Source organism: Thamnophis sirtalis, unplaced genomic scaffold (genome assembly GCF_051295495.1).
Source record: "Thamnophis sirtalis isolate CommonGarterSnake01/CBP01778 unplaced genomic scaffold, rThaSir2_p1.2 scaffold_5, whole genome shotgun sequence".
In the NCBI taxonomy this organism is placed as follows: domain Eukaryota; kingdom Metazoa; phylum Chordata; class Lepidosauria; order Squamata; family Natricidae; genus Thamnophis; species Thamnophis sirtalis.
Genome location: NW_028261385.1, coordinates 55,182,969 through 55,195,725, shown reverse-complemented (window position 1 = coordinate 55,195,725; position 12,757 = coordinate 55,182,969). Strand labels below are relative to the sequence as shown.

Below are 12,757 nucleotides of genomic sequence, written 5' to 3'. Positions count from 1 at the left end.
CTTTATTCACTTAAGAACTGTGGCAAGAAAGGTGATATAGTGACCAAAGTTACAATGACATTGAAAAAAGTGACTGATGACTATTTTTCACACTTAGCGACCATTTTGAAACTTAGAGACCATTTCAGCGTCCTCATGGTCACGCGATCAAAATTTTGATGTTTGGCAACAGATTCGTATTTATGATTGTTTCAGGATTCTGGGGTCATTTTATCACCTTTTTACAAAGTCAAATTGGGAAACCAGATTCACTTCTGCTACTAACTTATCAGCTGCATTTATTCACTTAAGAACTGTGGCAAGAAAGGTGATATAATGGGCTTAGTGACCAAAGTTACAATTACATTGAAAAAAGTGACTGATGACCATTTTTCACACTTAGCGACAATTTTCACACTTAGCGACCGTTGCAGCATCCTCATGGTCACGCGATCAAAATTTTGATGTTTGGCAAAAGATTCGTATTTATGAAAGTTTCAGTGTCCTGAAGTTATATAATCACCTATTGACAAAGGCAAATGGGGAAACCAGATTCACTTATGTTACTAACTTATCAGCTGCATTCATTCACTTAAGAACTGTGGCAAGAAAGGTGATATAGTGACCAAAGTTACAATGGCATTGAAAAAAGTGACTGATGACCATTTTTCACACTTAGCGACCATTTTCACACTTAACAGCCGTTGCAGCATCCTCATGTTCACGGGATCAAAATTTTGAGGTTTGGCAACAGATTCGTAATTATGATTGTTTTAGTGTCCTGAAGTCATATAATCACCTTTTGACAAAGTCAAATGGGGAAATCAGATTCACTTATGTTACTAATTTTTCAGCTGTATTTATTCACTTAAGAACTGTGGCAAGAAAGGTGATATAGTGACCAAAGTTACAATGGCATTGAAAAAAGTGACTGTTGACCATTTTTCACACTTAGCGACCGTTGCAACATCCACATGGTCACGCGATCAATATTTTGATGTTTGGCAACAGATTCGTATTTATGTTGGTTTCAGTGTCCTGAAGTCATATAATCACCTTTTGACAAAGTCAAATGGGGAAACCAGATTCACTTATGTTACTAACTTAACAGATGCAGTTATTCACTTAAGAACTGTGGCAAGAAAGGTGATATAATGGGCTTAGTGACCAAAGTTACAATGGCATTGAAAAAAGTGACTGATGACCATTTTTCACACTTAGCGACCATTTTCACACTTAGCGCCCGTTGCAGCATCCTCATGGTCACGTAATCAAATTTTGATGTTTGGCAACAGATTCGTATTTATGATCGTTTCAGTGTCCTGAGGTCATATAATCACCTTTTGACAAAGTCAAATGGGGAAACCAGATTCACTTATGTTACTAACTTAACAGCTGCAGTTATTCACTTAAGAACTGTGGCAAGAAAGGTGATATAATGGGCTTAGTGACAAAAAGTTACAATGGCATTGAAAAAAGTGACTGATGACCATTTTTCACACTTAGCGACCATTGCAGCATCTTCATGGTTTCGCGATCAAAATTTTGATGTTTGGCAACAGATTCGTATTTATTATGGTTTCAGTGTCCTGAAGTCACATGACAAAGTCAAATGGGGAAACCAGATTCACTTATGTTACTAACTTATCAGCTGCATTTATTCACTTAAGAACTGTGGCAAGAAAGGTGATATAGTGACCAAATTACAATGGCATTGAAACAAGTGACTGATGACCATTTTTCACACCTAGCGACCATGTTCACACTTAGCGCCCATTGCAGCATCCTCATTGTCACGCGATCAAAATTTTGATGTTTGACAACAGATTCGTATTTATGATGGTTTCAGTGTCCTGAGGTCATATAATCACCTTTTGACAAAGTCAAATGGGGAAACCAGATTCACTTATGTTACTAATTTATCAGCTGCATTTATTCACTTAAGAACTGTGGCAAGAAAGGTGATATAGTGACCAAAGTTACAATGGCATTGAAAAAAGTGACTGATGACCATTTTTCACACTTAGCGACCATTTTCACACTTAGCGACCGTTGCAGCATCCTCATGGTCACGCAATCAAAATTTTGATGTTTGGCAACAGATTCGTATTTATGATGGTTTCAGTGTCCTGAGGGCATATAATCAACTTTTGACAGTCAAATGGGGAAACCAGATTCACTTATGTAAGAATTTATCAGCTGCATTTATTCACTTAAGAACTGTGGCAAGAAAGGTGATATAGTGACCAAAGTTACAATGGCATTGAAAAAAGTGACTGATGACCATTTTCACCCTTAGCGACCGTTGCAGCATCGTCATGGTCACGCGATCAAAATTTTGATGTTTGGCAACAGATTCGTATTTTTGATGGTTTCAGTGTCCTGGGGACATATAATCACCTTTTGACAAAGGCAAATGGGGAAACCAGATTCACTTATGTTACTAACTTATCAGCTGCATTTATTCACTTAAGAACTGTGGCAAGAAAGGTGATATAGTGACCAAATTTACAATGGCATTGAAAAAAGTGACTGTTGACCATTTTTCACACTTAGCGACTTTTGCAGCATCCACAGGGTCACGTGATCAAAATTTTGATGTTTGGCAACTGATTCGTATTTATGATGGTTTCAGTGTCCTGAAGTCATATAATCACCTTTTGACAAAGTCAAATGGGGAAACCAGATTCACTTATGTTACTAATTTATCAACTGCATTTATTCACTTAAGAACTGTGGCAAGAAAAGTGATATAATGGGCTTAGTGACTAAAGTTACAATGGCATTGAAAAAAGTGACTGATGACCATTTTTCACACCTAGCGACCATTTTCACACTTAGCGCCCGTTGCAGCATCCTCATGGTCACGTAATCAAATTTTGATGTTTGGCAACAGATTCGTATTTATGATCGTTTCAGTGTCCTGAGGTCATATAATCACCTTTTGACAAAGTCAAATGGGGAAACCAGATTCACTTATGTTACTAATTTATCAACTGCATTTATTCACTTAAGAACTGTGGCAAGAAAAGTGATATAATGGGCTTAGTGACTAAAGTTACAATGGCATTGAAAAAAGTGACTGATGACCATTTTTCACACTTAGCGACCATTTTCACACTTAGCGACCGTTGCAGCATCCTCATGGTCACACGATCAAAATTTTGATGTTTGACAACAGATTCGTATTTATGATGGTTTCAGTGTCCTGAGGTCATATAATCACCTTTTAACAAAGTCAATTAGGGAAACCAGATTCACTTATGTTACTAATTTATCAGGTGCATTTATTCACTTAAGAACTGTGGCAAGAAAGGTGATATAGTGACCAAAGTTACAATGGCATTGAAAAAAGTGACTGATGACCATTTTTCACACTTAGGGACCATTTTCACACTTAGCGACCGTTGCAGCATCGTCATGGTCACGCGATCAAAATTTTGATGTTTGGCAACAGATTCGTATTTTTGATGGTTTCAGTGTCCTGGGGACATATAATCACCTTTTGACAAAGGCAAATGGGGAAACCAGATTCACTTATGTTACTAACTTATCAGCTGCATTTATTCACTTAAGAACTGTGGCAAGAAAGGTGATATAGTGACCAAATTTACAATGGCATTGAAAAAAGTGACTGTTGACCATTTTTCACACTTAGCGACCATTTTCACCCTTAGCGACCGTTGCAGCATCCTCATGGTCACGCGATCAAAATTTTGATGTTTGGCAACAGATTCGGATTTATGATGGTTTCAGTGTCCTGAGGTCATATAATCACCTTTTGACAAAGGCAAATGGGGAAACCAGATTCACTTATGTTACTAACTTATCAGCTGCATTTATTCACTTAAGAACTGTGGCAAGAAAGGTGATATAGTTACCAAATTTACAATGGCATTGAAAAAAGTGACTGTTGACCATTTTTCACACTTAGCGACCGTTGCAGCATCCACATGTTCACGCGATCAATATTTTGATATTTGGCAACAGATTCGTATTTATGTTGGTTTCAGTGTCCTGAATTCATATAATCACCTTTTGACAAAGTCAAATGGGGAAACCAGATTCACTTATCTTACTAATTTATCAGGTGCATTTATTCACTTAAGAACTGTGGCAAGAAAAGTGATATAATGGGCTTAGTGACCAAAGTTACAATGGCATTGAAAAAAGTGACTGATGACCATTTTTCACACCTAGCGACCATTTTCACACTTAGCGCCCATTGCAGCATCCTCATGGTCACGCGATCAAAATTTTGATGTTTGACAACAGATTCGTATTTATGATGGTTTCAGTGTCCTGAGGTCATATAATTACCTTTTGACAAAGTCAATTGGGGAAACCAGATTCACTTATGTTACTAATTTATCAGGTGCATTTATTCACTTAAGAACTGTGGCAAGAAAGGTGATATAGTGACCAAAGTTACAATGGGATTGAAAAAAGTGACTGATGACCATTTTTCACACTTAGGGACCATTTTCACACTTAGCGACCTTTGCAGCATCCTCATGGTCACGGGATCAAAATTTTGATGTTTGGCAACAGATTCGTATTTATGTCGGTTTCAGTGTCCTGAGGTCATATAAATCACCTTTTGACAAAGTCAAATGGGGAAACCAGATTCACTTATGTTACTAATTTATCAGCTGCATTTATTCACTTAAGAACTGTGGCAAGAAAGGTGATATAATGGGCTTAGTGACAAAAAGTTACAATGGCATTGAAAAAAGTGACTGATGACCATTTTTCACACTTAGCGACCATTTTTCACACTTAGCGACCATTGCAGTATCTTCATGGTTTCGCGATCAAAATTTTGGTGTTTGGCAACAGATTCGTATTTATGATGGTTTCAGTGTCCTGAAGTCATATGACAAAGTCAAATGGGGAAACCAGATTCACTTATGTTACTAACTTATCAGCTGCATTCATTCACTTAAGAACTGTGGCAAGAAAGGTGATATAGTGACCAAAGTTACAATGGCATTGAAAAAAATGACTGATGACCATTTTTCACACTTAGCAACCATTTTCACGCAGGCGCAATCGCGCTAATATGTTGCAGCTGTCAAGGTTGTCAACTGCCAAAGAATCGTGTGCGCGTTGCAACTGTCAAAGGATTCAAACCATTGCGTGCTGTCAAACGATCTCGTGTGCACGTTGCAACTGTCAAAGCTGTCAAATGGCAAACCATTGCGTGCACTTTGCAACTGTCAAACCATTCAACTGTCAAACCATCGCGCGTACATGCTGCAATTCAAACGGCTGTCAACTGTCAAAGCTGTCAAATGGCAAACCATCGCGTGTACTTTGCAACTGTCAAACCTTTCAACTGTCAAACCATCGCGCGCACATGCTGCAATTCAAACGGCTGTCAACTGTCAAAGCTGTCAACTGTCAAATGCTGAAAACGTTAAAGAGCAACTACCCTCACAGGTACAGGTTGCAGTTCTAAACGCTCTGAAATCTCTCAGGTTGCTGTTCTGAAGCTGTCAAGTGTCAACTGCTTAAAACGTTAAAACGCTAACACAATCTCAAGGTGTGCAAAACCTGTATAATTAACTGCACTGTGCCACTAAAATTAATTCTCAATATTACTTTAATTTAAATTTAAAGTGGCATGGAGATGATAAAGTCACAAAAAGGCAAACCTCACTTACTCTGTGAAGGCTATAGATACCGACAGGACAAATTAAATTTAGATAAGTCTTCTTCATGGAGGTGTATTAAAAAAGAGTGTGCAGGCAGACTTAAGATGAAGACAGATGGCACATTAGAAACATCTGATGAACACATGCACGCTCCAGACACTGCCAAAATCGAAAGTGAGAAAATAAAAGCTACTATACGCGAAAGAGCAGAAAACAATGTCGAAAAACCACGCCAAATTATTCTCAGTAGCACAGCTGGAGTCTCACTAGAAGCAGCCCATCTTTTGCCATCCTTTTCAGCAAGTCAGCGTACTATACAACGAAAACGGAAGAGGCCTGATGTCACCAATCCAAGACCACAATGTGTTCAAGAAATTATTACATTTAAAGCAAACGTTAATTTTTACTGTGGTTAAAACAAACGTTAACTTTTCCTAGCATTCAAAAGCTTCTGTTTCAAAACATTCAAAAGCTCATTTTGTAGTTTACTGCGGTTAAAACAAACGTTAACTTTAAATAGCATTCAAAAGCTGAAATTTACATTTTACTGCCCTAAAACAAATGTTAATTCAAAGCATTCACTTTTTTGCGCTGCTGTCGTCGCGCTGATATCAACGCGGTAATGTGGGCGCAATAATGACGACACGTACCTGTCGATGCGTATTTGTCGGCGCTCTTTTGCCTGGCGGGTGTTGTCGTGCCACGGGGGAAAAAGATACTGGAGACATGGAGGCTGCTTGGAAAGATGGTTTATTGGTGGACAGGAGCACATGGCTTGAGTCCTGAAGAGAAAAGATGATCACATTCTTCAATATTGGTGGAGAAGAAGAGAAGGGCTGAGGGAGGGGCTTGCTAGGCTTTTTATAACCTGTTCAGTCCCACCTCTGTTTCCTGTTCCTGTGTAACAAATGTATTCTGATTGGTTGTCAGACTCCCATGGGGCCATGCAGGGGCAATTCTCTAGGCTGCGTTTTGAATCCAGGTTTGGTTGAGTTCTCAGATGCCATTGGGTGAATTGGGTAAAGGGCCAGTATCATTATGCCTTAATCCCATCACCTGGAGCTGAAAGGAAGAACTCTTTATTATGCAAAGGGACTGGCTTGGCCATCTTAATGGCCCATTAATAAAGGGGGTGGGGGCAGGAAGCTGCAGGGAGCTATTCTCTCTTCTTTTTCACATCCAGGGAAATATTCTGCCTTTTCAATATTTCCTAGGATATTTCATTTTTCTGGGAGAGGGCGGGGTGATAACTTTCCATAGGAGGACACATCAGGGCTGTGGTGGGTGGGTGGAAGGATGGATGGATGGATGGATGGATGGAGAGGGAGGGAGGGATAGATAGATAGATAGATAGATAGATAGATAGATAGATAGATAGATAGATAGATAGATAGATAGATAGATAGATAGATAGATAGATAGGATAGATAGATAGATAGATAGATAGATAGATAGATAGATAGATAGATAGATAGATAGATAGATAGATAGATAGACAGAAAGAAAGAAAGAAAATTCATTACACTGAGAACAATCAATCAGTGGAAGGGTTTGCCTCCAGTTGTTGTGTGTTCTCCATCACTCGAGGTTTTCGGGAAAAGAGAGGACAACCATCTGACTGGGATGGTTTAAGGACCATCAAGCAAGAGTTGGAGTAGAAGACATCCAAGGTCCCCTTTAGCGCCCTGAGTCTAGGATCTCCTCACACCTCCCTCCTCTTTTCTTGTCTTTCATCAGCCGTATGAAGCCCTTCTTGAACTCCGAGGTGAGGTCTGAAGTGGTCAACCAAAGCATCCGGAAGGTGTTTTCATTGCCAGCTCTCAAAGTGTCCACAATGAAAACAGATAGCCAACCCTCATCATCTCACTCTCAGGTGAGCAGTCCAGATGGAGCAAAGCAATAGGGGATCCACCTGGAAACAAGGATGCAGTGAACAGGATTCCTGATCTCCTGAACAGCCCTGGATCCATCCCTCGAGCCAAAGGTCCCCTTGGCTTGTCCCTTCCTCTTTGGTCCTTAAAGTCTGCTTCCCCTTCTCGTTCTACGTTTCTGGATCCCAGGAGTCCCTATTTTGAAGCCCTAAACATTTACAGGGGGTTCTCCTCCCCATTTTTTCTCTCTTTTATCTTCTGGTTGAAGGATCTTCTCAAGACCAATTCCCATCTCCTCCCTTTGCCCCCCAACAAAAGAAGGGCCATGGTGGGGCAGAGCAACCATGGTCGGGCAGGCACTAGCTATGATTCCTAGCAGAGGTGGGCTCCTACCAGTTTGCACCAGTTCGGTAGAACTGGTTCGTCAAATCCACTGAACCATTTAGAAGAGGTTCCACCAGTGGACCCGGAAAGCAGGCCACACCTATAGAAGAGGTTCCAAAAATTTTTAAAACCCAACACTGACACACATACACAAACACACACACACAGAGAGAGAGAGAGAGAGAGAGAGAGAGAGAGAGAGAGAAAGAGAAAAAAAAGGAAGAAATAAATAAAAAAGGAAGAAAAAGTGAGAGATGAAAGAAAAAAAGGAAAAGGGGACAGAGAGACAAAAGGAAGGAGAGAGAGAAAGAGAGAGAGAGAGAGAGAGAGAAAACACATGGCCAGCAAGCTACTCCCACCAGGTCACATGGCCGGCAAGCCACTCCCATAAAGGAGGCCACACCCACAGAGTAGGTTCGAAATTTTTTTGAAACCCACCACTGATTCCTAGGTAGTCTCAGATAACCCTCAGAATTCACATGCTTACTGAATTCACCCCTACTGTGACCTTCTGACTAGTAAATAGGGAAGTTGGATTCACTTAACAACTGTGTGACCAACTTAACAACCAAAGTGATACATTTAACCCCTGTGGCAAGAAAGTTCATAAAATGGGGGCAAAATTCACTAATGTCTCACTTAGCAATGGAAATTTTGGTCTCAATTGTGGTCGTAAGATGAGGACTGCTTGTATTTGAATCTCCCAGAACTGTTAAGGAAGAAAAAACGGCCCTGCAAGGTCAGCCACTCCATTTACTGCAGACCTCTGGACTTCAACTCCCAGAATTCCATGGCTGGCTCAGGAAGGTTGGGAGCTGCAGTGCCCCAGTCATAAAGGGGACATCACCTCTGGATTTCTGCCTCTTTCAGGAGCCGTTCCTTCCTTAACGCCCCTCATTCCTTCTGACATTTTCTCCTTTTTTTTAGGATTTCTATCATCAAATAGCCACTGCCTGCAACAACATGCTGACCGGATTGCTGTCTGAAGCTCCCAATTTGGATGCCCTGCAGGAGATCCTGATGGTAAAGAGAGATCTTTCTTGGGGTGGGTCGCCCGGTCAGCCAGATGTTCAGGCTGGATTTGGCCCTTCTGTCCCCCTGTGGAGTCTGTGGCTCTTCCAACTGGGAATGACCCATTCCTCCTTTCCTCCCTCTCCTTCGTTTCCCCTGGCAGCACACAAATCCCTGGATCGATTCTCCCAAGAGCCACGAGAGATGGAGGGCCCTCAAGGCCATCAAGCACCTCTTCAAGTTCGTTTTAGAAAATGTCAATTTCGATGTAAGTCTCCCTTTGGGATGAGAAGCAAAATGTTTTCAAAGAAAGGAAACCCCCCAAGAAAGTCCAGCTGCCTTTTGGGAAAAGCACCTTTGGGATGTGACCAGGAGGATACAAGGAGTCCTGCTTGAGCAGAGGATTGGAGGAGAAGACCTCCACGGTTCCTTCCAGCCACTGCGGTTCTGTCATGCTGTGATACTGAGATTCTGTAATTCTCAGGTTCTGTGATTCAAAGATTCTGAAATTCTGAAATTCTCAGGTTCTGTGATTCAAAGATTCTGAGATTCTAAAATTCTCAGGTTCTGTGATTCAAAGATTCTGAGATTCTGTAATTCTCAGGTTCTGTGATTCAAAGATTCTGAGATTCTGAAATTCTCAGGTTTTGTGTTTCAAAGATTCTGAGATTCTATAATTGTCAGGATCTGTGATTCAAAGTTTCTGAGATTCTAAAATTCTCAGATTCTGTGATTCAAAGTTTCTGAGATTCTGTAATTCCGGGGTCCTTTTAAGAAGGCGATTCTCACATTGTGAGTCAGCTAGGGAGGAGGAAGAGGAGGGGGGAGAGAAAAGGAATGATGAAGAGAGGGGCAGGGAGTAAGGAGGGGGAGGAGAGGGAGAAAGGAAGACAGGGAGGAGAAGGAGGAGGAAGAGGAGCAGCAAGTGGAGGAGGAGATGAGAAGGGATGGATGAGAGAGCAAGAGAGGGAGAGGAAGATGAGGAAGGGGAGGAGGAGGAGGGAGTGGGGGAGGAAATCAAGAGGGAAGAGGAGGTAATGAGAAAGTAGCGAAGAGAGCTGGAAAAGAGTTAGAGGAGGAGGAAGAGGAGGAGAAGGACAGCGGGGTCCTTGGTGCTCTCTGAGCTTGGTGGTTTTCTTCTTGACATTTCATGACCCAACTAGGTAACATCATCAGTACTTGAAGGGAAGGATCTTTTCTCTGTGCTTCCATAAGTATTGATGGTCATCCCCCCTGATGACATTCCCTAGTTGAGCAATGAAACACCTGCAAGGAAACCCCCCAGGTCAGAGAGCACCAGGGACCCCTCAGGTCGACCCTGAGCTCCAGATCTTCTCTTCTCTTGCTATGACTAAACTGGCCATCAGACGAAGGAAGTTGCCAGGTTCCGAAGGCCAAAATGTGACCTTGCGGTTTCTTCCCCTCCCTCCCAAGCAAAAGAAATGGACAAGAAACAGAAGAACATTGTACATTTGCAGAGGGAGGATTTCTTTGTTTCGGGCTCTGGGATCTTCCACAACAATATCTCCAAAATGGCGAAGGTATGTTTTGGATCAGCCTTTGGCCTGGCTTCCTTTTCCTCCTCCTCCTGACCTGGAGAGTCTCAAAGGAGTCAATCTCACAGTGGGGATGGCATTCTCCCAAGATTGGGCTTTGGGTACCCCTCCCCCCAATGCCTAGGAGGAAGAAAGGGCAGCTGCCATGTTGGCTTCTTTGACTCCATCCGAATCCCACCTGATGGAGGACATGGAATAAGGCTGCATCTCTACACGATGTGCTGTCCCCCAATCTGGGTCAAAGTCTCAAGAGAAGGGCGTCAAAGCTCTAAGGCATCTCTGCATGGTCTCCTTTCCTTCTCTTCGATAGGCCTTTAGGGAGCATCTCAGCCCATTGCAGCTAACGCAGCTGATCTTGGAAACCCTGGGGGCTTTGACACAAGTGGACACGTACATCTCACACTCTGCGGGGCTGCTCCTCAACACCATCCTGGTGGAGTTTGGAAACGAGGAGGAAATGGAGGAAATAAGGACATTGCAGGGTTTGGAGCAAAAGGGATGTAGGAGATTTTGTAGAAAACAAAGATGAGAATGGCCGAGACGTTTTTGGCTCAGTGATGACACTTCTGCTGGTTTTAAGAAGGCTAAGGCTGGATAGGAGGCCACTGAGCGATCCTAGAGCTGTTGAGAAAGTTGTCCAAACCTCCCAGAAGAAGGTAAGAGCAAAACAAAGGAGCCATTTTTTTCATGAAAAATAACATTTGGTGAGCCAGTGTGGCAGTGGTGAAGGCTCCAGATGTTTTTATGGCTTTGTCAGCCGCCTTGAGTCGTCATGTGCGAATAGGCAGCAATATAAATCTCCTAAAATAAACCAATAAATAAAATATCACAGGCAGCTGTACAAATCAGGAATTTTTTTAAAAATGTAGGGCAAACATAGACATTGTGGGGGCCAATTTATTTTCCCCAATGAGTGGGAGTTATCATCCCTACTGCATCTCCAATGGAGACCAACACTGAATCTCATCCTCCAATCTCTCTTTTGCCATAGGTACCCATGGTCTTGAAGAGATTTATGACCGTCTCCCAAATATTCCCCACCCAGTAACAAAAGACCTCACCCTGAAGGCCGTATGTCACTTGGCCTCCAAAAGGGTCAACCAAGTTGTGGACATATTGCTGGAATCCTCCGTTGGCTGTGATGGGTAAGAAGAACGTCAAGTAGGTGGGCATCCTGTTGTCTTGGATTCCTCAAGTCTCTCAATCCTTTGCAATGTGGTGAATCCCTGTTGCCTTTAAAGCCCTATATGTCCTAAGACCCGGGTATCTGCAAGACTGTCTTCTGCCACATACCTCCCTCAGACCAATAAGATCGCACAGGATGGGCCTTCTCCGGGTGCTGTCAGCGGGACAATGTGGCGCCTAGGAATAGGGCCTTTTCTGTTGCCGCTCCAGCCCTGTGGAATGAGCTGCCCCCTGAGATCTGGGCCCTGCCCACTCTCATGGCCTTTCGCAAAGCCATTAAAACCTGGCTTTTCCGGCAGGCTTGGGGCTGTTGACCCCATGATTGAGGTCCAGCCCCCTCCTGATTGGGTGTTTGTTGTGTTTCCCTTTTTAACCTTGTTGTGTCCAATTGTTTTTAATAATTCTTTTTAAAAATTTTCATTTCTGTAAACCGCCCGGAGTCCTTCGGGATTGGGCGGCATAGAAATTTAATAAATGAAATGAAATGAAATGAGCTCAGGTGGTGGAAGAGGGTGGAGGTTGGTTCTCTAAGCTTCTGCGTTGGTTTCCAAATGTTTTGTTACCAGGCAAGGTAACATCTTCAATGGAGTTTAAGGAACGCTAGTGCTGATGATCTTCTGCCTGTAAGGGCTTGGTGTGGTCAGTAGGTCTTGTGATGGAAAGGTCACATCAGGTGTGGGTTGTCTCAGGTGAGGGTCATATCAAGTGAGGGTCTTCTGATGGGTCTTCTGATGGACCAGGTGAGAGTCATATCAAGTGAGGGGCTTGTGATGGGGAGATCACCTCATATTGAGGGTCATGTCAGGTGAGGATCTTGTGATGGGTCTTCGGATGGACCAGGCGAGAGTCATATCAAGTGAGGGTCTTGTGATGTGGAGGTCACCTCAGATTGAGGGTTATGTCAGGTGGGGATCTTGTGATGGGTCTTGTGATGTGGAAGTCATATCAGGCAAGAGTCATATCAAGTGAGGGTCTTGTGATGTGGAGGTCACCTCATATTGAGGGTCATGCCAGGTGAGTATCTTCTGATGGGTCTTCTGATGGACCAGGTGAGGGTCATATCAAGGGAGGGTCTTGTGATGGAGAGGTCATGTCAGGTGTGGATCATATCAAG

The 12,757-nt window shown here is 42.6% G+C and overlaps 2 protein-coding genes across 2 annotated transcripts in view; both read left to right on the top strand.

Annotated features, from left to right (window-relative positions):
* LOC148045386 (maestro heat-like repeat family member 5) overlaps window positions 1–9,595 on the top strand; it is a 36,154-nt gene extending 26,559 nt beyond the window's left edge. The window contains exons 9-12 of the mRNA XM_087715181.1: window positions 7,374–7,509; window positions 8,819–8,914; window positions 9,066–9,170; window positions 9,563–9,595. Coding sequence (XP_087571307.1) covers window positions 7,374–7,509; window positions 8,819–8,914; window positions 9,066–9,170; window positions 9,563–9,595 — 370 coding nt within the window. The remainder of the gene's footprint in view (window positions 1–7,373; window positions 7,510–8,818; window positions 8,915–9,065; window positions 9,171–9,562) is intronic.
* LOC148045385 (maestro heat-like repeat family member 5) overlaps window positions 1–12,757 on the top strand; it is a 59,263-nt gene that overhangs the window by 38,323 nt on the left and 8,183 nt on the right. The window contains exons 11-13 of the mRNA XM_087716196.1: window positions 10,328–10,443; window positions 10,769–10,940; window positions 11,468–11,603. Of these exons, the coding sequence (XP_087572322.1) occupies window positions 10,328–10,443; window positions 10,769–10,940; window positions 11,468–11,603 (424 nt within the window). The remainder of the gene's footprint in view (window positions 1–10,327; window positions 10,444–10,768; window positions 10,941–11,467; window positions 11,604–12,757) is intronic.